The sequence below is a fragment of the Macrobrachium rosenbergii genome, chromosome 16 (genome assembly GCF_040412425.1).
Source record: "Macrobrachium rosenbergii isolate ZJJX-2024 chromosome 16, ASM4041242v1, whole genome shotgun sequence".
Lineage (NCBI taxonomy): Eukaryota > Metazoa > Arthropoda > Malacostraca > Decapoda > Palaemonidae > Macrobrachium > Macrobrachium rosenbergii.
Genome location: NC_089756.1, coordinates 20,371,750 through 20,396,225, shown reverse-complemented (window position 1 = coordinate 20,396,225; position 24,476 = coordinate 20,371,750). Strand labels below are relative to the sequence as shown.

The following is a 24,476-nucleotide window of genomic DNA, read 5'->3' as shown; positions in this document are numbered from 1 at the left end:
TTGTGCTGGGCTATCTTTAACGCATCATCTTTTCCAGTATGTTATTTTCCTTATTTGAGCGTTTTACGATAAGGGATAACTATTCAGCTTTAAAGTGACACCAAAATGGGCAGTTCAACTAGAAAATCAACTTCACACATACCGTTCAAAAAGAAATATCTGTAAAAGTACAAAAGTGTTCAGTGAAAGATGGGCGCTCTGCGGCTGGCTTAAATGACATCATAAAAAGAAAATATTGATACACATTCACTCAGTTGCGCGTATTCCTCGACGGGAGGCGCACGTCGGATTTCCCAAGGGCAAATTAAGACGCTGATTGGTTAGTTTTGTAATTCTTGATCTGAATATTGACACGTGTCAGTGTTGTTCTGTAAGCTTCATGTGCCTGTGTTCTTTTGTTTATTCAAGTTGCACGACTGTTGTGACGAAAGTTGGGTGTTGATCAGTTTTAATCTGATTACTGTTAGGTGACATCACCGCTCTGCATGCTCAGCGTGCATGTTATTTTATTTACGTTGTTGTATGACGGCTGAAAGGAAAAACAGCTGGATGATTAGTTTCTTGTTTATGATCTGTTTAGCGACAAGTGACGTTATCACCCAGTCAGCTGATGGCGGCTGCCTTTCTTCTTCTGTGTATTTAGAGGACTTCAGTTGTGAGGTTTTGCATGGAATATTAATAATGGGCCTTGCCTTTTTTACTTAAAATTGCGCACTTTATAGAGTGGGCTTCTCACGCAGCTTGTTGAATCGGGTAATTTGATCTCTATCGAAGGACCAATGCTTTTTAGTTTTCTGTAAAAGAAAACTATTGAGATGTCTATTGGCCTGTCCGTCCGCACTTTTTTTGTCCACCTTCAGATCTTAAAAACTACTGAGGCAAATTGGTGAGTTGATCATCCACCCTCCAATCATCAAACACCGAATTGCAGCCCTCTAGCCTCGGTAGTTTTTATTTGATTTAAGGTTAAAGTTAGCCATGATCATGGGTCTGGCATCGATATAGGTAACAACAACACGGCTACCACCGGGCCGTGACTGAAAGTTTCATGGGCCGCGGCTGAGGGTGTCATACAGAATTACATGCTGTACAGAAAACTTCGGCGCATTTCCTTAAAAGTCGTGGAGGTGGGCAGTGCACCTCTTGTGGTGCACTGTAGGCATTACTAAAGTGTGTTTGCAGTGTCCCATCGACTCGGAGGTGCTCCCTCATTTTAGCCTTTTTCTTCCATTCCCGCTTCCTTCCTTCAGTCTTGCTGGCCAGTTCCACCTTTTTAGATCTCTGTACATCATTTCCTTTAGTTTTTTTGGTTCTTATATTGTTGTCCAACCACTCCAGCTAACTCCCTCTTTTCCACTGCCTGAAGAGTTGAATGAGCGAAAGCGCCTTAGTGCTCGGCCCGACAGCCTAAGTTCATAAAATCAATCAGATCAAATCGACCTTCCTTAAAAGGCGCCTTTTACTTGGGATGTTATTGTGTGGAGGAGAAAAACGGGTTTCGGAAGCTCTTGTTTATTCTAGGATGCTTGTACTCGGGGCCAAGGGGGAAACTGGAAAATTGGTACCAGTGTACGGGAAAATGACCTAGTATTAGAATCACTTCAAAATAAAGGTTAAGGTGTAACCATTTTATTGTATTTATTTATTTATTTATTTATTTATTTATACATTTATTTATTTATTTATCCTTTTTTGAAGCTATCCTCTATTTAAGCATTTTGCTTGGAAGCGCTGAAATCATTAACACTTGCCTTCGGTAACGTTGAGCAATTGTTCTGGAAAAATATGCTTGAGATGAGAAAGTTTTTCTATAAGGCTTTCTTTCGAAAGCTGACGCGTAATTCTCACAACTCAGGGATTTGAAGCTTGAATCCTCTCCCCTGCATAGAACACGACTGCCCTAAAATGGAAAACTGCAGTATCTGCAAAATTTTCGAAATTGAGATATGCCACCTATTGGGCTCGTGAAACACTAATACACAAGTTACTGCAGTTTCAGAATGATTCTTCAATGCTTTGGTTAGGGGAATCCCATATGCAGTATCTGCAAAATCAGTAGTAAGGCAAGGGAAAACTGCAGTATCTTCCATTATTTCTCAGTTTTGTATTTTTGCGGATATTGCAGTCTTCCAGTTTAGGGCAGATTAACGTTCGATGAATTCTCGTACATTTTCCAATGGTTTCAAACTTCCGATTTTCCCGGTGCGTGCACACTGACGAAATGGAACTGTGGCAGGCGATGCCGGCGCGATAATTGATGGGTCTAATGATTTGTTACTGTGAATTCAAGTCCCACCCCAGCTTTGGAGCCGGGCGATTGGTTGTTCTCATATTCATGCAGTAGTAGAACCAGTTTCCGAAAAACCGCTCATGACAGAATCGCCTCACTTTGTTTGGGTTTGCGGGACCACTCACTCGAAGAGTCGTCCCGTCGCCTCTCGTTAGTTTTCTGTAAAAGAAAACTATTGTGCCGGCTTTGTCTGTCCGTCCGCACTTTATTCTGTCCTCACTTTTTCTGTCCGCCCTCAGGTCTTAAAAACTACTGAGGCTAGAGGGCTGCAAATTAGTTTGATCATCATCGACCCTCCAGTCATCAAACATAACAATTTGTAGCCCTCTAGCCCTAGTAGTTTTTTTTATTTTATTTAATGTCGAATTTAACCATAATGTGTTTCTGGCAACGGTATAGGACAGGCCACCACCGGGCCTTGATTAAGGTATCATGGGCCGCGGCTCAAACAGCATATACGGAGACCACCGAAAGATAGATCTATTTTCGGTAGCCTTGATTATACCCTGTACAGAAAATTCGAATGCGCCGAGGAAACTTCGGCGCATTTTTTACTTGTTTTTATAGGCGCGCCTCTGCCACGCCACGAAACTGGTGTCTACGTAATCAAGCACAAGCCCTCATTTTCGGAAACGGTTTGAACTCAGCAGTTGATTTGCTACCTAATCTCCGCCTCAGGTGTCGCGACAAACAAACTAAGACCAGTTGCTCTTGCTCGTCAGGATATATACAGCGCAGATTTTAGGAGGCGGAGTCATTTTAGCTAAAGGCGCTCAGGTTGAACGTTAAAAGAAATAAAGAATGTAAAAATATGTTCATATTCACAACGAGCCCAGTAGATAGTCTGCGTTGTTGTGCGTTCAGAGAAGCAGTGTAGAACGTGTTTGAATAAGCTGGGCCGGGAGAATGAAAGTTGAACATGAAAATTCGGGGTCGTTTTAAGAATTATATAAAAAAAAAATGTTGACAGTTACGTAAGAAACAGGCTGACCCGCCTCGAGGACGGTAACCTATCCACATCCGGATAGCGGCACGCTCCATTAGCAGTCAGAAGGACGCAGAACCATTCTTGCTAAACTGTTGGAGGACAAGCGAGTTTTAATCTGACTCGGCTGTGCTGGAGGAAGTTAAAAATTTTAACAACTCAGTTGCTGAGGGTTTGGTGAAGTTGTGTATGGTTGAGTGTAGTCAGTACTTGATTGGGTGACCGCGAGGTGCCATCAGCTCGCAAGCTTCTTGAAAATACGTGGGGCCGGCAACTTTACTCTGAAAGCTCAGAGGGATATATATATATATATATATATATATATATATATATATATATATATATATATATATATATATATATATAGACATATAGACATATAGACAGATAGATAGATAGATAGATTATATATATATATATATATATATATATATATATATATATATATATATATATACATATATATATATATATATATATATATATATATATATATATATATATATATATGAACTGGATTCGATTACAGTCTTTCAAAGCGAAATAACAATGATTAACTTACATACACACATATATATATATATATATATATATATATATATATATATTAAAACTTTGGTTTTTTCTTTAAGAGACCGTATTCGAACTCAGTTCATGAACTTTCCAACACCGTCCATGGTTTGACAAGTGACGTGTCGTGTAGTCAATCCCTCATCTGTTTTTTTCCGCCATAGTTTAATCCGTCAGTGTTGGTCGAGGGTCATTCTCTAGAAGTGTTGAGAGACGTGAATCGAATTGTAATGATTTTCGCACTAGACCTATGCTGAAGGGATCATCCATTTTTTCCCCTTTCTCTATTCTTGCAAATGTACATTTTTATCTAGCTTCTAACTTTTGTATTAATTTTTTTTCCGGTAATTACATAAAAGTATTCTCTCTGCGAAAGCGGTTTTCTAAATATATGCGTACTAAACTGTCTAAAAACAAAAACAAAAAAATCCTTTCACTTTTTTTTTTTATCTCACCCTCTTCTTATCTCTCCACCTCACCCCATACAAGTCCCGTTCTCCAAATGTGTCTCGGTGACGGTTCACCTAAATAAGACTCTCTCTCTCTCTCTCTCTCTCTCTCTCTCTCTCTCTCTCTCTCTCTCTCTCTCTCACCAACAAGAATAGCTTAAAACACGTTTCTGTTTGATTATTTTGTTCATTTCCTCGTGCTCCCTTGTTTAGAGTATTTACTAACTAGTGTCAGTTTAACCTAAACAGCAGTTCTGTCAGTCACACCAGACGCAGTCATCTTGTAATCTTTCAGTGCTCCCCTTCCATCCCTGTGCCTCCATACTATCAATAAATAATTCCTCGTATTCTTCTAGAAACAAGAGGCCGTCGCCACCACTAGGCGGCTTAACCAGAGACCTAAGTCCAGGATCAAAATCATCATTTTTGCTTTTATTATTTTTTTTTTTTTAGGTCAGTGATCAATTGGTCTTGGTCTAAGACTTGCACTGGCATAAGGCCAGCTACACTGAAGAGCGAGAGCCCATGCTGGCGCAATCCCAACTTGGTTCAACAACCTATATATAATAAATATTTAGCTTCTTGAGTAATAACCGAACTATTTTAACTGTTTCACTATTTTCCTTATGGCATTAGCCTATGACACATTTATTTTACCCTTTTTACCTTCTGACCTTTTGCCTAGCGTGTTACATCGACTTAGATAGATCAAATCAAGCTCTTGTAGTTCACTGTCAGTTTTATTGTCAATCTCGGCAACTTCTTTTACCTTTTACGACTTGTACAAAGAACCAGTTGTATCCACTCAACTTCTCTTGGCCCCAAGACTGTGTATCAAAACCAGAAAGAACCTTGCCACACAAGAAATTTGCTTGTACTGCCTTATAATAATAATATGAAAGACATCCCCCATCTTCTTAAGAATTTTGGTGTTATTGTCGCATTTAAGAACAATAAAACAATGAAACATGTACTTATCAAGAACTCTCCTGACAATCTAAAGGGTGTGTATATAAAATTCCATGTAAGTCTTGTGACAACTTTTATATTGACCAAACGGGTAAAGCACTGGCAAAGAGAATAGAACAGCATAAAAAATGTGTGAGATATGCACATGGGAACAGTGGTATTTTTGTACATGTTAGTGAGAATAATCATGCTATCAACTGGGAAGGGGCAAAATGGATTGTATATTCTAATAACGCAGTGGAAAGAAATATCATTGAATCTAGCTTTATAAAAGAAAGTTACAGCCATAATATGAATATCAGTCAAGGGATGTATAAACTTGATCCTTTAATCTCAAAAGAATTTCGTCAATTGTTTAGATTTTAAGGCAGACAGTAGAGATGTATGGAAATAAGATTATCATATTTGTAAACACAGTACGGGGGCAGCAGTGCTAATGAGTTTTCCAACCCTGCCTCCCTGACACCTGTCAGGTGTGGATCTGTAGTCTCCTATGGTCGTTGCGTTTACCAGTATTATCCCCTGAGAGCATATTGTGATTTTTAGCCAAATGAGTTTTGAAGGCCACTCCTACCTTGACACCCGCCTGTGGGTGGATCTGTAGTCTCAAACGGTTGTGTATGTTCGTCAGTACTGTTTCTGCCGTATATATATATATATATATATATATATATATATATATATATATATATATATATATATATATATATATATATATATATATATTTGTGACTTCTAATACAATATATCAGTCCGTCGTCAGTGGCTTGGAAATAAAGTCGAAACTGGTCTGGACCTACACCCCGTCTCTTATTTTTCACCTGTGGTAATGTGATATATATATATATATATATATATATATATATATATATATATATATATATATATATATATATATGTGTGTGTGTGTGTGTGTGTGTGTGTGTGTGTGTATACACACACACATGTATATCTATGTCACTATTATGCCAATCTTACTAGCCAGTGTAAACGTCGTAGCTATAAATATTAGTTTTTGTCATAGCATTTGTCATGTACAGTAAGTCTCAATACCAAAAGTTATAGACACTTTTTACGTCAAAAGTAACAATGACAAACTTGCTTTTGATGGTGTTGAAAGATGATTAAGAAATGCGTCGCAACCACTTCGTAGAACATAATGTTACTCATTTATCCAATGACTAGCGACTGCAATTACTCACTGCAAGTCATCCCTTAATGCCTTTGATTGTGCAGTATGATGGAACGTTTCTCTCGACGCTAATTACCTTAAAAACAGGAGTAATTAGAAAATAATGGTATTTCTTGTGAGAGAATTTGTAAGAGGTAAAGCCAAAGGTAATTTACCCTCTTGCATTCAGCTGACACAGTTGAGACCCAGTGCCGCTAACACAGACTCCAAAGTAAGTTGGAAGTTGCTAAGCGTTGTTTTTGGGATGAGGTCGATAGACCCGCACCCATTGGCGCGCTGCCAGCCCATCCCCCAAAGTGGTCCCGTTTGCTAAACGGTAGATCTTGAATTCACTTAAGTTCAGTACCTGGACATTTATATTGAAATTAAAATACTCGCTGTGTCTCACTGCCTCTCGAGGAATGCCTTGGGTGTTTCTACGCGGTTGTCGCTGCAATTTTAAAACTGACAAAGAACATGATTCAAAGAGTATGGATTCTGGGCTTATGCAATCGGCTCGATTTTCGTCAAACGCGTAAATAATGGGGAAAAAAGCTTAGAAACCAAGATGACCAAACAAGATTCCGCTGTGACAGGTATCTTTTATTGGATATTTTGGGCTTAGGAATTCGCCTTAAGCGAGTCCTATCATTGAATGCGTTTCGTAGATTGCTCCATTTGTTTGGGTGAAGCCATTTAGCCCTGCAAACTGGTTCCGCTGATGACCGGGTTAAAACTCGCGGTGGTGAAAAGGTTTGTTTTCCTTCGTTTCTCTCGCATTGTTTACAAAAGGTTATTCCGATTAATTTTACAATAGTTGGAAGTAAGTTTGATATTAAAAGTAAAAATAAACACAAGTAGAAAATGCGCCGAAGTTTCTTCGGCGCAATCGAGTTTTCTGTACAGCTGCTACAGCGTATAATCAAGGCCACCGAAAATAGATCTATCTTTACATGGTCTTGGTATAATGCTTTATGAGCCGCGACCCATGAAATTTTAACCACCTCCCGGTGGTGACCTATCCTATATCGTTGCCAGAGGCACGATTATGGCTAACTGTAACCTTAAATAAAATCAAAACTACTGAGGAGGCTAGAGGCTGCAATTTGGTATGTTTGATGATTGGAGGGTGGATGATCAACATACCAATTTGCAGCCCTCTAACCTCAGTAGTTTTTCAGATCTGAGGTAGGACAGAAAAAGTGCGGACGGACAGACAAAGCCGGCACAATTGTTTTCTTTTACAAAAAACTGAAAAAGGGCTGCAAGGGACTACTTATCCCCTCCCCCCCCCCCTCTTGTAAATAAACGGACGACCATTGTAATGGAGAGGAAGCCTTATGAAAAGGTAACAGTAACGTAACGATGGATTTTTTTCTCCTTGTGTTTAAAAGCCCTTAATCATGTGGACCCTTTCGATTGCATGAAACCTTACACAGTTATGAGGAAGTTTAGGCGGAGGCCACAGCTGGCAGTGGCGCCTCCACTTATTCTCTTATTATCTGTTCCACTGGTACTTAGCGGTGTCTAATGGCCGTTACGATTTGATGTTCACTGATCTTCCTTAATGAAAAATGTCCGGAGTATAACATTGTGTAAAGAAAGAAGTTAATAGAAGGGATTTTTTTATTAGTAACCCGTGCATCAAGACGAAAGCATACGTATAGTCCGCGTGCGTCTCAGATTCGTCACGTCATGTAAAAGACAAAGACATTGTTTACAAAGCGGCGAAACAAAAGCTGGACGACATCAAGTTTAAAAGTGAAGTATATTTCCTGTAGGCTGTTGCACACACAAAAAAAATATCTGGATGCACGTTGCTGTGTACTCGGGTGCCTGAATACCCTAATGGCCTTCAGAATGTGATAAGTAGGCCTACAGGCAGTTCATCGAAATGGAATGAGGAAGTGTGTCAGATTAGATCGCTCTTGGAAACATTTCCAGCATTAATGAAGATGGTTTAAAACAAAAACTAAAAATGCCAGAAATACTTTATGAATTATAAGCAACGACTAGAAAATATTAATCACTTCGTATCCATTCCTGCAACGCGGTTCTTCTCTCTCTCTCTCTCTCTCTCTCTCTCTCTCTCTCTCTCTCTCTCTCTCTCTCTCTCTCTCTCTCTCTCAATAATTTAATGTTCGTAAGTCCCAGTAAATACATTATTTTTAGCCATTGGCTTAATCACTCTCAGAATAAATTAGTCTAATAGCAGAATAGTATTCAAGAACATGAAAAGAAAATCGGTCAAAACCGGAGATCTGTTATGACATCAGAACAGGTTTTAAGCCAGTCGTGGATCATTGTGGGGAACATTTTGAGACAGTTTTCTGTTACATTAAAAAACCAGTCACAAATGCGCCGAAGAAAGTTTTCTGTACAGAGCCGCGGCCCATGAAACTTTAACCACTGCCTGGTGGTGGCCTATCCTATATCGTTGCCAGAAGCACGATTATGGCTAACTTTAACCTTAAATAAAATCAAAACTACTGAGGCTAGAAGGCTGCAATGTGGTATGTTTGATGATTGGAGGGTGGATGACCAACATACCAATTTGCAGCCCTCTAGCCTCAACAGTTTTTTAAGATCTTAGGGCGGACAGAATAAAGTGCGGACGGACAGACAAAGCCGGCGCAATAGTTTTCTTTTGCAGAACACTAAAAAGGATGTTTTAACAACAGACTAACCCAAATTTAACTATGTCACACAATACGAGGTCTTCCTATTTCTATTCTTAGAATACGGAAAGGAGTACAGTGGACAGGTGGAATCTATAAGAGAGTGCGTCAGATAGGTGGAATTTGTGTTGAACCCTGGAGACAGTGGAATTTAGTTGAGATTGTGACTCCTGTCAACTGGTAGTCCATGGAGGCGATTGTGTAGAGGATCCGAGGGCATCTTCTGAAGGCAGCGTGATGGCGGGGTACAAGGGTTATCGAAAACTGTTCCCTTGTTATTTTCGTCTCCTGTTCGTATCTCTCTTCGTACATGACAGTGTGCTCGGATCTGCGGCGTCCATTGTTTTCCTGAAATGGCGAGAAACCACGTGAAACTGTTATAAAAAAAAAATGAATAAATAAATAACGCGGTGCGCTGCTCTCTCTCTCTCTCTCTCTCTCTCTCTCTCTCTCTCTCTCTCTCTCTCTCTCTCTATATATATATATATATATATATATATATATATATATATATATATATATATATACATATATAATATGTATATATATATATATATATATATATATATGTGTGTGTGTGTTTTCTACATTTAAGCCGTTTTCCGCAACCCGGGGTTTATTCCACACACACAGAGAGAGAAAGGGATAAAGATATAGCGAGAGAGAGAGAGAGAGAGAGAGAGAGAGAGAGAGCGAGAGAGAGAGAGAGAGAAAGATAGATAGAGATAGAGAGAGAGAGACAGGGAGCAACAACATCAGCAAAAATAAGTCACTGCCGCTTTCCCATATTCAAAAGATCTTTTCCTGTTGAAATGATTTCAATGAATACTGTACTTCAGGTGTGGGATGATTACAGTTGGTGAGACGTGATCACACATAAGCAAATCCGTCAGTCATTCGCCAAGGTGACCGAGGTTTCGCTGGGGAGGCGTCATAGGTGGAATAAAGGACGAATCCCAGCAAGTTCCCCCCGGGCATAATATTCAGATTTGAAAAGCCGAAAACCTGGGGCTTTTCATGCTTCAAAGGATGTAAACGGGATTGTATTTTCCTTTATAAACAAGTATAAAACGCGCCGAAGTTTATTCGACGCAATCGAGTTTTCTGTACGGCGTATAATGCTGTATGAAACTCAGCCACGGTCCAGTGGTGGCCACAGCCATGGCCCGTGAAACTCAGCCACGGTCCGGTGGTGGCCTGTGTTGTTGGTACCTATAGCGGTGCTAGAAGTACGACTGTGGCTAACTTTAACCTTAAATAAAATAAAAACTACTGAGGCTAGAGGGTTGCAATTTGGTATGTTTGATGATTGGAGGGTTGCTGATCAACATACATATTTGCAGCCCTCTAACCTCAGTAGTTTTTCAGATCTGAGGGAGGACTGAAAAAGTGCGGACGGACAGACAAAGCCAGCACAACAGTTTTCTTTTACAGAAAACTAAAAAAGAGAGGGATGATTTTTATTGCGTGGGAGAGTCAGTGCGGTTCAATAGACTGATTTTCCTTGGTCTAGAGGTATTCTGCCGAGAAAAGTTTTAGAACACATCGAATTGGCTCTAGGAAGTGAACTCTTGGTGTTTTTTGGAGAAAAAGAAATGACGCAATTATGTGACTTTGGTGCATATTTAATCGTTTGCCACTTAATAGAAACATAACGTCATGTGGTTTGTTTTTATTTTTTTTTTATTATGTATCACTTGTCGGTCTATATGTGGGCCTATTTGCAAACGGAATTCTTATGGGGCGACCGAATTTCACGCGGCTACTGAAAATAGATTTCGCATCTCCCAAAATCTATTTCTGGTTCGTCTAATCCGAGTGCAGATCTGTGAGGCCGCTTTCTCTTTGGACAAAAGTTATTTCAGAAAGTTACTTGTTTTTGCTACCTGAGAACTGAAGGGCTTCTCTTTTTTGTCTTTTTTTTTTTTTTTTAATCTTAGACCGTGGTGGAACGGGAAACGGATACCCGTACTTAGAAATATTTCTGGGGCAGGATTTCTAGTTTTCATCTGACTTGGAAAGTAACCTAGCCAGTGGTCTCGTTTTGCGTAGCCTTAGCCTTTTTTTTTTTTTTTTTTTTTTTTTTTCTACATGTTATATTATTCCATCTTTTTATTCGTCCAATCACTTTCATGTGGAATCTTAAGACGCATTTTATCCCATGAAAAGTTTTTGCTGTATTATTATTATTATTATTATTATTATGATTATTATTATTATTATTATTATTATTATTATTATTATTATTTGTAGTAGTAGAATATGGGAAAACCAAACTGAGGATGTAAATAAAATACAAGAAAAAAAATAATAATATGCAAGAAAAAATAAAATACAAGAAAAAATAAGAAAAAATAAAAAAATAAGTAAAATACAAGAAAAAATAAAGTACAAGAAAAAATAAAGTAGATAAAATACAAGAAGAAACGACGTCAAAGGTAAACGGTCTGTTTAAGAGTAATAACTAAAATAAAGGTCAGCTGGTTCTAGCTGTGTCCTTTTATAGTACCGTACTTATGCTGTATCTTGTTTTGCAATGTGCTACGCATAAAGTGACGAGTTTGTAGATTGCTTAATTTTGACTCATATATATATATATATATATATATATATATATATATATATATATATATATGTGTGTGTGTGTGTGTGTGTGTGTGTGTGTGTGTGTGTGTGTGTGTGTGTGCATACATACATACATACATGCATGCATATATATAATATATACACACACACACGCAAAAGACTGGACCAAACTAAAACTTCATGCTGTGATCAGCCATTTCCCGTTATATATATATATATATATATATATATATATATATATATATATATATATATATATATATATATATATATATATATATATATATATATATATATATATATATATATATATATATATATATATATATATATATATATATATATATATATATATATATATACAGTATATGTATATACATATATATATATACATGTGTGTGTGTTTTTTTCATATCTTTCTTTTGATTGTCACCAAATCTCCTTTCAGTGTGTTACAGGAAAAAAAAATTGCTCGTGAGCTCATGGGAATGCTTGAAACCTCTTACAGTCCCGTGTTGAAAATGATGTCCACTTTCAGAAATTATACTTTACGCGACGGCGAACACCTTCGGTGACGAGGTTTTCCTAGAAAAGGCTAAACCGTGTTTTTTTTTTTTTCTTGGGTAGTCTTAGCTAGACCTCGACGTTTCAGGGGATGTATTTTTTGTCCATTTTTGCCAGGTTGCCAAGGCAGTTTTCATATAGAAGTAGAGAAATTATCCCGAATTACAATCAAGACCAACATTTGTTTGGTTGTAAGAGAAAGCGAGCCCTTGTTGCAGTATCTGGCATAACAGACACGAATAAGCAAATGAAGAACTCCATAACTTTCGATATATTGTCCGCGGTGTTAATCGCCTTTAGCCAAGTAGGGGTCACGTTCAAAATCGTATTACAGCTAAAGCTGTGCCGTTGCTTACACCGATACCACCGCTCGTCACCAAGATCGGAACTGTACCGCTTGATCATGAGGTTATCGCTGTAACCATTCCCCCTTTATTCATTGGATTATATTTCTCTCTCTCTCTCTCTCTCTCTCTCTGTAGACCAAGTGGGTCCTGCCTAGACCGATACCACCACTCGTCACCAAGATCGGAACTGTACCGCTTGATCATGAGGTTATCGCAGTAACCATTCCCCTTTATTCAGTGGATTATATTCTCTCTCTCTCTCTCTCTCTCTCTCTCTCTCTCTCTCTCTCTCTCTCTCTGTAGACCAAGTGGGTCCTGCCTAGACCGATACCACCACTCGTCACCAAGATCGGAACTGTACCGATTGATCATGAGGTTATCGCTGTAACCATTCCCCCTTTATTCAGTGGATTATATTTCTCTCTCTCTCTCTCTCTCTCTCTCTCTCTCTCTCTCTCTCTCTGTAGACCAAGTGGGTCCTGCCTAGATCGATACCACCACTCGTCACCAAGATCGGAACTGTACCGCTTGATCATGAGGTTATCGCTGTAACCATTCCCCCTTTATTCATTGGATTATATTTCTCTCTCTCTCTCTCTCTCTCTCTCTCTCTCTCTCTCTCTCTCTCTCTCTCTCTCTCTCTCTCTCTCTCTCTGTAGACCAAGTGGGTCCTGCCTAGACCGATACCACCACTCGTCACCAAGATCGGAACTGTACCGCTTGATCATGAGGTTATCGCAGTAACCATTCCCCCTTTATTCAGTGGATTATATTTCTCTCTCTCTCTCTCTCTCTCTCTCTCTCTCTCTGTAGACCAAGTGGGTCCTGCCTAGACCGATACCACCACTCGTCACCAAGATCGGAACTGTACCGCTTGATCATGAGGTTATCGCAGTAACCATTCCCCTTTATTCAGTGGATTATATTTCTCTCTCTCTCTCTCTCTCTCTCTCTCTCTCTCTCTCTCTCTCTCTCTCTCTCTCTCTCTCTCTCTCTCTCTCTGTAGACCAAGTGGGTCCTGCCTAGACCGATACCACCACTCGTCACCAAGATCGGAACTGTACCGATTGATCATGAGGTTATCGCTGTAACCATTCCCCCTTTATTCATTGGATTATATTTCTCTCTCTCTCTCTCTCTCTCTCTCTCTCTCTCTCTCTCTCTCTCTCTCTCTCTCTCTCTCTCTCTCTCGCTCTCTCTCTGTAGACCAAGTGGGTCCTGCCTAGACCGATACCACCACTCGTCACCAAGATCGGAACTGTACCGCTTGATCATGAGGTTATCGCAGTAACCATTCCCCTTTATTCAGTGGATTATATTTCTCTCTCTCTCTCTCTCTCTCTCTCTCTCTCTCTCTCTCTCTCTCTCTCTCTCTCTGTAGACCAAGTGGGTCCTGCCTAGACCGATACCACCACTCGTCACCAAGATCGGAACTGTACCGCTTGATCGTGAGGTTATCGCAGTAACCATTCCCCCTTTATTCAGTGGATTATATTTCTCTCTCTCTCTCTCTCTCTCTCTCTCTCTCTCTGTAGACCAAGTGGGTCCCTGCCTAGACCGATACCACCACTCGTCACCAAGATCGGAACTGTACCGATTGATCATGAGGTTATCGCTGTAACCATTCCCCCTTTATTCATTGGATTTTCTCTCTCTCTCTCTCTCTCTCTCTCTCTCTCTCTCTCTCTCTCTCTCTCTCTCTCTCTCTCTCTGTAGACCAAGTGGGTCCTGCCTAGACCGATACCACCACTCGTCACCAAGATCGGAACTGTACCGCTTGATCATGAGGTTATCGCAGTAACCATTCCCCCTTTATTCAGTGGATTATATTTCTCTCTCTCTCTCTCTCTCTCTCTCTCTCTCTCTCTCTCTCTCTCTCTCTCTCTCTCTCTCTCTCTGTAGACCAAGTGGGTCCTGCCTAGACCGATACCACCACTCGTCACCAAGATCGGAACTGTACCGCTTGATCGTGAGGTTATCGCAGTAACCATTCCCCCTTTATTCAGTGGATTATATTTTCTCTCTCTCTCTCTCTCTCTCTCTCTCTCTCTCTCTGTAGACCAAGTGGGTCCTGCCTAGACCGATACCACCACTCGTCACCAAGATCGGAACTGTACCGCTTGATCATGAGGTTATCGCAGTAACCATTCCCCCTTTATTCAGTGGATTATATTTCTCTCTCTCTCTCTCTCTCTCTCTCTCTCTCTGTAGACCAAGTGGGTCCTGCCTAGACCGATACCACCACTCGTCACCAAGATCGGAACTGTACCGCTTGATCGTGAGGTTATCGCAGTAACCATTCCCCCTTTATTCAGTGGATTATATTTCTCTCTCTCTCTCTCTCTCTCTCTCTCTCTGTAGACCAAGTGGGTCCTGCCTAGACCGATACCACCACTCGTCACCAAGATCGGAACTGTACCGCTTGATCATGAGGTTATCGCAGTAACCATTCCCCCTTTATTCAGTGGATTATATTTTCTCTCTCTCTCTCTCTCTCTCTCTCTCTCTGAGACCAAGTGGGTCCTGCCTAGACCGATACCACCACTCGTCACCAAGATCGGAACTGTACCGCTTGATCATGAGGTTATCGCAGTAACCATTCCCCCTTTATTCAGTGGATTATATTTTCTCTCTCTCTCTCTCTCTCTCTCTCTCTGTAGACCAAGTGGGTCCTGCCTAGACCGATACCACCACTCGTCACCAAGATCGGAACTGTACCGCTTGATCGTGAGGTTATCGCAGTAACCATTCCCCCTTTATTCAGTGGATTATATTTCTCTCTCTCTCTCTCTCCCCCTCCCCGTAAGCTGACACTCGTTTTACATTGTCGTCAATTTTACTTGACGCTCAACACAGGCGGCAACAGTGAATAATAATTCTGGTGGCTTCTGAGAGAAATCCATTTCAGGGGCTCAACGGCTTAGAAGCTTTATTGGCCTAGAAGCGTGGGTCATTCACTTAGCATCGTCCGCGTCACCATCATCCGGGTTTCTCTTTTAAGGACCTCCTTTTTTATCACCCCACACCTAATTTGGAATAGAGATATCTCGTTTTTATTCCTTCCTGACTCACATCTCATTAGTTCTTGGGGTTAACCCCTGAATAATCTGTTCGCCGTGCGCTTAATGTTTTGTTGCATGTTTGCTCCACTTATCCGTAGTCATCCATGATCCTCTTGTGTCAATATGCCCTCATTTGTGTACAGTACTCCCCCCCTCTGTGTAGTTTTGCTCTCATTCAGGCAGTACTGAAGAAGATCTGAATATTTCCGTTTCTTGTTCTTTGTCGTGATTTACGCCAGAACGTGTAGTTTATTTCAATTCTTGCTTTTAATGGTAACCACTGAAGTTCACCAAGCTTTGAAAAACTGTAAAAATTAGTTTGCAATGAATCAATAACGAATGGAAATAAGGTAATAAGCATAAAAGCTAAGCTTCTAAAATTTAAAACAAAAACAATGATCGGTTTATGAATGAAATGTGGCAAGACGCCTTCGCACACACAATTCATTAAGAAAGGATACGAAATTAAACGGACGTTTAAACTGAAATAAGAAAAAATAATAAAATTTATAAAAACAAAACGAGTCAAGAAACGAGAAAAATATGACGGTGTCATCGCTCGTAACTCCAGAGGTACTGAATGTCGGTTGAGAAATGTTAAGAATAAAAGTAGCTTTCCAGTTAAGTACTCTGGAAGGGAAGATCCTTAACGCGGCAAAGCTAGCAATCAGTGCGGGATGGTATGGAACCACAGTTGATTCACGTCTCCAGGAAGGATAGAAGTCATTAAATAAAATATAAATAAGGCTAATCAGTAACCTTTTCGATAGCGTTGCCAAAGACAGCAGTGAAATTTACAAACAAGTTGAAAATGAACAATAGTCGCTGCTTATTTTTTTTCTTTTTTTTTTAGTCCTGACTATGAAAAGTCAGTGGTCTAATTGTCAACGGCTTGCCTTATACAAACACATCAGAAGTTGATTTTCATGTATTTGCAGTTTTTTTTTTTTTAATGGTGGTTAGTCTGGTAACGTTGTGATTTGTTTTTAAGTCTCACCTATCACAATAAAATAAACCCGTATACTTTGACAGAAACTTTTGCTATCATTTAGTTGAATAAGTGACTTAAACTGCACTTCATTAACTTTGAAAAGGCTAAAAAAAAAAAACACACACACACACAGGACACTTTTGTGACTCCAAAACGCTCTTTAAGAAAAAATCTTGTATAGGTCTCACACATGGAATTAGAGAATTGCCTCAAAATAACAGATGTATACTATTAAGGAAATATTTCATTTTCTTCTTTTTGGTAAGTTTTGTTTTATAACACCAGATCAAGTTAAGATGCATAAGGTAAATTTTAATTACAACTCATGACACACTCATAACACCTGAAAATATTCTTATGGAAATTATTTTTAATTTGTCGTGAATGGTTTTCACAAGAACAACGCTTGTCACTTGTGTAAGAATAATTGATACTGCTTAAACTTGTTTCATGATTCCATGTATTAAATATCTCCAAAGGCTTTCTTATATATCAGTTTCTTCATCTTTTGATTTGCAGGTCTGCGTCAGTGAGATCAGCGCCATGTCCAAGGACCCGTACTACCAGCTGTCCCGGAACAGCGGCGCGACCAGTAGTGCGGACGGCATGAGTCTGCCGTCGTTTCCTTCCACTTCCTTCTGGTACGATGCCCACGCCCACTCCTCCGTCGGCATCAGCATTTTCCCTCAGCCTCCCTCCACCGCCGACGACCCCGGACCCTCCTATAACTACAAGCAAGAACACTGCGAGGCGAAGAACTTGCAGAACGGGCGGGAGGGCTTCGAGTGCTGGACGGATGGCCTGCACCAGAGCAACCTGCAGAAGACATTCGACGGACAGTACTGGAGTGAGGGGAGCACGCAGAGGGGCTTCGACCCCCCGTGCAATGTCTCCGGAGGGCCAGTCGAGTACGAGCCCTCGAGGCATTCCTTGCAGTTGCTGTCCTCCGAAGTTGTTCCTCAGCAGGAGGTTCACATGAGCGGAGGAGGCGGCGTCATAGCAGGGGGGTCTTCCTCCTCCGGGACATCCTCCATGTACATGATGGAGACCAGCTCGCAGGACGAATACGACGACCGCCTGACGAACACCTCCGTCATAAGCAGCGAAGAGTATTACCCCCACAGCAACAGCAGCAGCGAAGTGGCGCTGTGCAGCAGAAAGAAGACGTCGGAGGGCGCGGCTTCCGAAGACCCCAAAAAGAACCAGAAGAAACTGAAGAAGGAGACGAAGGAGAAAGTGAAGGAGGAGAAAAAGTGCGGGGTGTGTGGGGACGCCGCTCGGAGCATGCACTTCGGCGGCATGGCCTGTGATTCTTGCAAAGCCTTCTTCAGGAGGTCTGTGCAGAGTGGCGCCTACAAAAACTTCCAGTGTCCCGAAAATGAACAGTGTCCCATTTCCAAACAGAATCGCAAAGTGTGTCAGTACTGCAGGTGTGTATCACTGTTCTCGTTCATTGTATTCTTTTTATCGTGCCATTTGATATGTGTGGCTTTAGACCAATCATTATACGTAGTGTGCAAGAATTTTTCAGAAACATTGGTAAGTATGCGTTTAAGTAATTAAGTAGTACTCTCGGTTACATACATGATGCACTGTGCAAAATTGAGTGAGTTGATAAGACGATAACTGCTGTTGATGCAGAATCTGTTTCAGTGTTATGGCGTTCTTTATTTTTATCTTGTCTTAAAGGGTTAACAGTGTTCATGTTTTGTGCTGGGTAGCGTATATTCCACACAGTTTGTTGCCCATAATCTATACACCATCTCAGATGTGTGGAATTAGTTTTGTAATATTTTCCAGTTTTGCCAGCTGAAAATTACTTTGTTTAATCCTAGGTTTTAATAGTTAGAATGACGAAAACTAAGAGAGCCGTATTTTTAAGATAATTTCGAATAACTTTCCTGTTAGGGTATTCCGTCCCGCCGTTCACGAAAACTGTGTATTTTAATGTAGTCAGACAAACAGGATGTCGTCGTTATCCTGTGCTATCGAGAATCAGTTTTCATTGTGTTACTTGTGATGTTTGTGGCATCAAGTCATTCGGAACACTTAAGTATTCCAGTTAGTTCTCTTCTGGTAACTGTTAGGATGTAATCCTCTTAGGATTACCCGGTTCGGACAGTTTCCTCCCTTCTACTGTCAGGCGTCGGAACTGTCTTTCTGGTCTTTCTTTCACTGAGATGTGTGTGTGTGTGTGCGCGCGCGCCCCATCACTTCCTCTTTGGGTAAATCCCTACTCTTCTTTCCTTTGTCTCGTTCTTTTTATTTTAGTTCAGACAAAAAAGAAGATGTTATATTTCTTGCGCCATTGGTCTTCGCTCGTAGAAAGTGTGAATCGAGAGATTTTATTTCAGTCTTTCTTGGTCTGGATGCTGAATGGATGAATGAATCTTGGCATTTGGGTCATAAATCGAACCACTGGGGCTTTTTCATCCATTCAGCGCTTGAGACTGAATGGCAGGAGTTAGTGTTTGGACAGCAAGATGGAGTTGTTCCAGAAAATAAATTAGGTGAAGTAAGAGCATCTAAATTGTGAAACCGGGAGCAAAATCACTCCCTCACTTGCTCTAAGAAGAAATGGGTTTAGAGGTTGGACAGCAAGAATGAAGAAAGAAAGCGGGGATGGAGATAAGGTATAAGACAAAAAAGTGGGTGCAGTAAGATGCCGGAGGACGTTGCAAACACTCTTTATTAGTGCCTACAGTGCACCACATTGAGTGCACTTGGGTTTCTAGATTTTTATATTTAGGATGCAGTTATAAACAGATGTTATACTGCATGCAAAAATAGCATTCGGTACAAGAGCACTGATAGCCGTTCTCAAGGTGTATGAGGTAGCATAAAGGTATGGCATAAGATTATTTTTTAACATTGTGTTTTTTTTATTTTTTCATTTAGAACCTTTTGGTTGGAATTCATTGTTTTTAGAACACGCTAAAATCAAATCAGTTGTCTTTGGTCAAGGACATTCTCTTAGCCTCTGTACCGTGGCTTTATACTGCCTTTTGTTCAAGTTGTGCTCAGATTTTTTTTTTTTTTTTTGTCAATTTGCTATTCCTTTTGTTTTCAAATAGTGCGTTTGGCAAAGTATATAGTATGCGCAAGGTAGCTTGGTGCTTTATCAACCATATATCTTACCCTTATCTTTTTCCTTTGTCTTCATCTGTAATGTTCATCTTCAAAACTATCACACTGCCCTTCCTTCAATCGAATTTGGTAGCTCGGAGGGTACTTTTCCTTCTTTGTTTGTTGGCTTTCCTGTGTTGACCAGTTTGGTGTAACATTTTTATTGGTTGTATTCATGTGCCGACTAGAAATTATGAGCAAAATCGTGGACCAATGCGTTCTGGATAGCACATATGTATTTTGATGTTGAGTAATATTCATAGACTACATGGTATTGTAAGTAACTTTCCAGTTGCTTCCACACAATATAATTTTTTATCATTTCCCGAAATTTTGGCTTCCAAAATTTGGCACGCACCTTCGAGAAACCAGTGCTTCTGAAAAGTGATGTTATTCCTAGAATAAATGGGACAGCAGTGTGTTTTTGTTAGGAAAGAGTACCCGGCTCATGATAAGTTCTGTTACGAATGCGGTTACCGTGAAATTCAAGTTGTAAAGGTTTGTGGTAGGCATAACAATTTTTTTTTTTTTTTTCATCCTTTACAATCCAGTGTTAGATAATGATATTTTCGACTGCCTGGTCACTGTCATGACTAATACTGTGTACAGGGAGATCATAGTAGGACTGTTTCGTGTTTTTTTTTTGGTAATTGGAATGTACACCTTGGGAAAGGTTGATATCTGTTTTTGTTTTACTTTGGCTATGAGTAAATCATGAATGAGGTCACTATCAAATCAGTTATTGCTTGGACTTGGTACTGTATTCACTGGTTCCCCTGGTTTCCTAACCAGCTTGTTTGGTCCTCCAACTGGAATTTCTGGTCATGCTCTGATTTCTAATTTGTAAGTCAAACAGAGCAGTCTGTTCGTCATGTGTCATATTCATGAAGATTATTTTTAAACATTTTTGCATTTGAATTGGTCACAATTATATAAGGAAGTTGATCTTGAAGATTATTTTTAAACATTTTTGCATTTGAATTGGTCACAATTATATAAGGAAGTTGATCTTGTTCTTGTAAATGAAAGCTTTATGAAAATAATGGGTTTGCGAATTTGAATTCATTTTGTATTGTTGAATGTTGTATTAAAGAAAAGACTCTCTCTCTCTCTCTCTCTCTCTCTCTCTCTCTCTCTCTCTCTCTCTCTCTCTCTCTCTCTCTCTCTCTCTCTCTCTCCCCCCCCAGTGACGGAGAACTTACAATAGATTTTATGATATCAAAAACGGATGATGTTGATGGTGTTTCATTTGTCAAAACAAGTTTCTTCTTCAAAAACATTGTGATAAGAAGGTGTTTTGTGTCTTTTGAATTCATTAGAATGTTGTTGAAGGGAATTTTATGTGCCAAGGTCCTTCGAAGGATTCTGCAGTATCTCATAATTTTATCCCCAAGACTTGGTGCAATCTGAAACACCTGCAAATTTCTCAAGGTACCATGTAATTTGTTCATCTTTATTGATGATTTAATACGTTCTTCCAGTTCCTCATTTGTGAAAACGTCTTTATGGCTTTCAGTGTCTTTTTCCACTTCCTCATCAGTAATCTTGACAAACCCTTTGCCTCTGATATCTCCTACTCCCAGTTTTCTTGATTTCTCCGTCAGTTCGGGAAGTCCTTTTAAACCGCTCACAACTTCTTTGCTTCCAACATGCATTGACCGGTTCTGTTTTGAATTCATCCAGGGAAGCTTAATGACATTTATTGCATCTGTAGTAGTGAGTAGCTTCTAGGATTCAATTAAGATCAAGAGGCACCATCACATGCAGTAGATTCAAGAAGGCCATTTATTAGATTGTCTCTTATAATGATTTTGAATTCCAGCTTTTTTTTTTCTTTACTTCAAGTAAATATTCGCCCTTTTTTTTTTTACGTCAAGTAAATCTTCGCCTTTTTTTTTTTCTTCAAGTAAACATTCGCCTTAAACAAATTGGTGGCAAACTGCGCTTTCTTACTGTGTTGCCAACTTGTCCAGTTCACCCTTGCCCTCCAGAATAACCTGGTTTTATCACATTTAAACACTTTCTCTGGAAAGTATCCTTTATACTGTAGTCAGTTAACTTATTCAGATCTGTCAGAAATTTGACAGTCATATCTTCATCAGCAGGTGGAGAGCCTTATGTTATTTTCACGCTTTTGACCTGATAATAATTTGGAACCCAAGCAGCCATCCTGTACTTAGCGGAGCTGGTTTATTGTACTTGGTCTTGTGGATGATGTAGCAAAATTAGAGAAAGCATAAACTGTGCTTTCTGTTGCAACACATCGCTTCCCATTAGAACATGTTTTCTGTTCTAATCACAGATGTTAAGCTTTTTCTGTCTTCACTACACAATTGTATCTTACATTTACTTTTTCTTGCTCAGTATTTCTTTAATGGATGACTCGTTCTTATTGAATATTCTGACCAGTTTTGTGATACTGTTTTTCTTTTTATGCATTCCATAAAAATTGTATTTTTTATTTCTATTTGTCAGAAAATTAAAATTCCAGGGATGTGGACTCGGCAGAATTGCTGTCATCACTATTCCAGTGCTTCGAGGCTATGTCAACAGATCATTTGCCAAAGGAAAACATAACAACGGCTATAATCCATCCGAGTTTGAATACAATAGTTCGCATCTAGGATTCTGATATATTATTTGGGTATGCACGGATGTAGCAGAGAAACAGCGGTACAAAAACACCAGCAAAAATTAAGGACTCTGCAGCAGTGCGTGGAACTTGAAGTAGTAGTATGCCCTCTCTTATTTACGAGTTTTGTCATCAGCAATACTCCAATGGAGACCATAGAATTGTTTATAAGTAGAGGAAAGGAAGGACTTCATATATTGGCAGTAAGACAACGTGGCACCTCAACAGAAAGTACGTGCAGATGCCTTGCAATTAGTTTATTAGACGCAGGCACTAGAGGTCCTAATAGGTTCTAATGGAATCTCAGTGCTGAAACAGATTGTATGGAAGATAGTTAAATAGGATATCTTCCTGCACTGGTCGACATTATCAGTAATGTTATTGGGAAAAATTAAACCACCATTTTCAGCATTCTTCTAAAAAATAATGATCTGGAAAGCTGCTGACATCCAGGCAGAAGAATATTATTTCATGGATGATAGAGCAAGCGATCTGAAGCATATATTATTAATACCATCATGTGTATAGATATTTAAAACCTTACTAACTATACCTTGTTTTCTGGAACCATTGTATAAGGTCTGTGAATAAATGAAGCTGTGAGTTGAAGGCAACACAAGCTCCTCAAATATTCAGAATCATGAAGTACAGTGTCACCATAAAAAGTGAATCATGGATCTGGACCATGTTGTGAGATCAGCCAATCAATAAAGTCTTAGTTGCTCGAGTTATCCACTCAACCCACTGACTACACTACTTACTGTTCATTTCCAGATCTCTGATAAGGCTAGCAACAACTCAGTTCTGCAGTGGTGGGTGAGAAACACTCGAAAGAAGAGCAACAGCACCTACATACTACTGCTCTGTGTGGTTTTCTCAACCAACAGTAACTCGCGAGGAAAGACCAGAAACAACAAAGTTCCCTGAACGCATCAGCAACGCTGTGATTACACAAAAAAACTGAATATTACATGGCCTCAGCACCAGACTTAACTAAGTTTATACGTAAGAACTTTGTGGTTAACCAAGTCAGTGGACTAAAGTAAACTGGAATAAGCCTTCACTCATCTTTTGTTCATTATGTCATCGGTGTGAGTAGTTTAGATCAAAGTGACGGTATTGTGAGTGCATAGTGGTTTCCTGTAAGCATATGCAGTAGATACTGGAAAGCAAGTGTCTACATTTCTGACCCTTATATAAGGACTTAAAAATTAACAAGTCAGATTTTTAGAAGCCACTCAACATTACTGATAATCCAACCATGAAAAAAGTTTCAATCTTGTTTCTTCTTATACACTGACATACCCTAGACATTCCTAGAGGATTGAGACCTCTAGCTGTAATGCCTCTGACTGCTGTGCTGTGCATTTTCACTTGTAATTCTGCGTTGCAACATGTCTTCCATTATGACTCCCTCTGCTTTGGTAGGGGACCCCTCACTTGCTGTCTTAGGTTCTGTTGGACCTAATGGTTCCTTTGCCAGTTGAACTCTTACAGAATGAGTTGGCTAGGCATTTTTGCAAGGTCATTGGGCTCACTGTGAACACAGTGGTTTTGGGGAACCAACCTCTTCGGCGCTAGATGTCTTCATTGAGGGTGATTTGAGTTTCAACCCAGAGGCCACACCGCAGTGGCCCTGGTCCCCACTTGTGCCGTACGTCATGGAAGAAAATTCTGATCTCCAGATGGGATTAGACAATTCTCTTTTCCCTAGTCACTCTACCAAGCTTCTTCCTCCACTTGTGACTTGGCAGCGGAAGTACAGTAACCCCTCGATCATTCGCACTTCCCTTATCCACATCACACCCATGACTACACTGTTAAAATCAAAATTTATTTAAAAACGCCTTCAAAGAAAGCTAAATTACTAAAAGTAATTTTGTTTTTCTCGGTCGTCCGTTTCCATCCTTCTAAGAGAATAAGTTGTCATGGAATAAACAGGGGATAGAGAGAGAGAGAGAGAGAGAGAGAGAGAGAGAGAGAGAGAGAGAGAGAGAGAGAGAGATATTGGCAATATGTAACTGCTCCCACATATACACATAGAGTAAAGCTTATA

General features: G+C 39.9%; 1 protein-coding gene across 3 annotated transcripts in view; it reads left to right on the top strand.

The window, feature by feature from the left end:
* Positions 1 to 24,476, top strand: part of LOC136847169 (uncharacterized) — a 359,662-nt gene that overhangs the window by 324,915 nt on the left and 10,271 nt on the right. For all 3 annotated transcript variants that reach the window (XM_067118583.1, XM_067118581.1, XM_067118582.1), the window contains one exon: positions 17,182 to 18,092. In XM_067118583.1, the coding sequence (XP_066974684.1) occupies positions 17,206 to 18,092 (887 nt within the window). In that variant the 5' untranslated portion in view covers positions 17,182 to 17,205. The remainder of the gene's footprint in view (positions 1 to 17,181; positions 18,093 to 24,476) is intronic.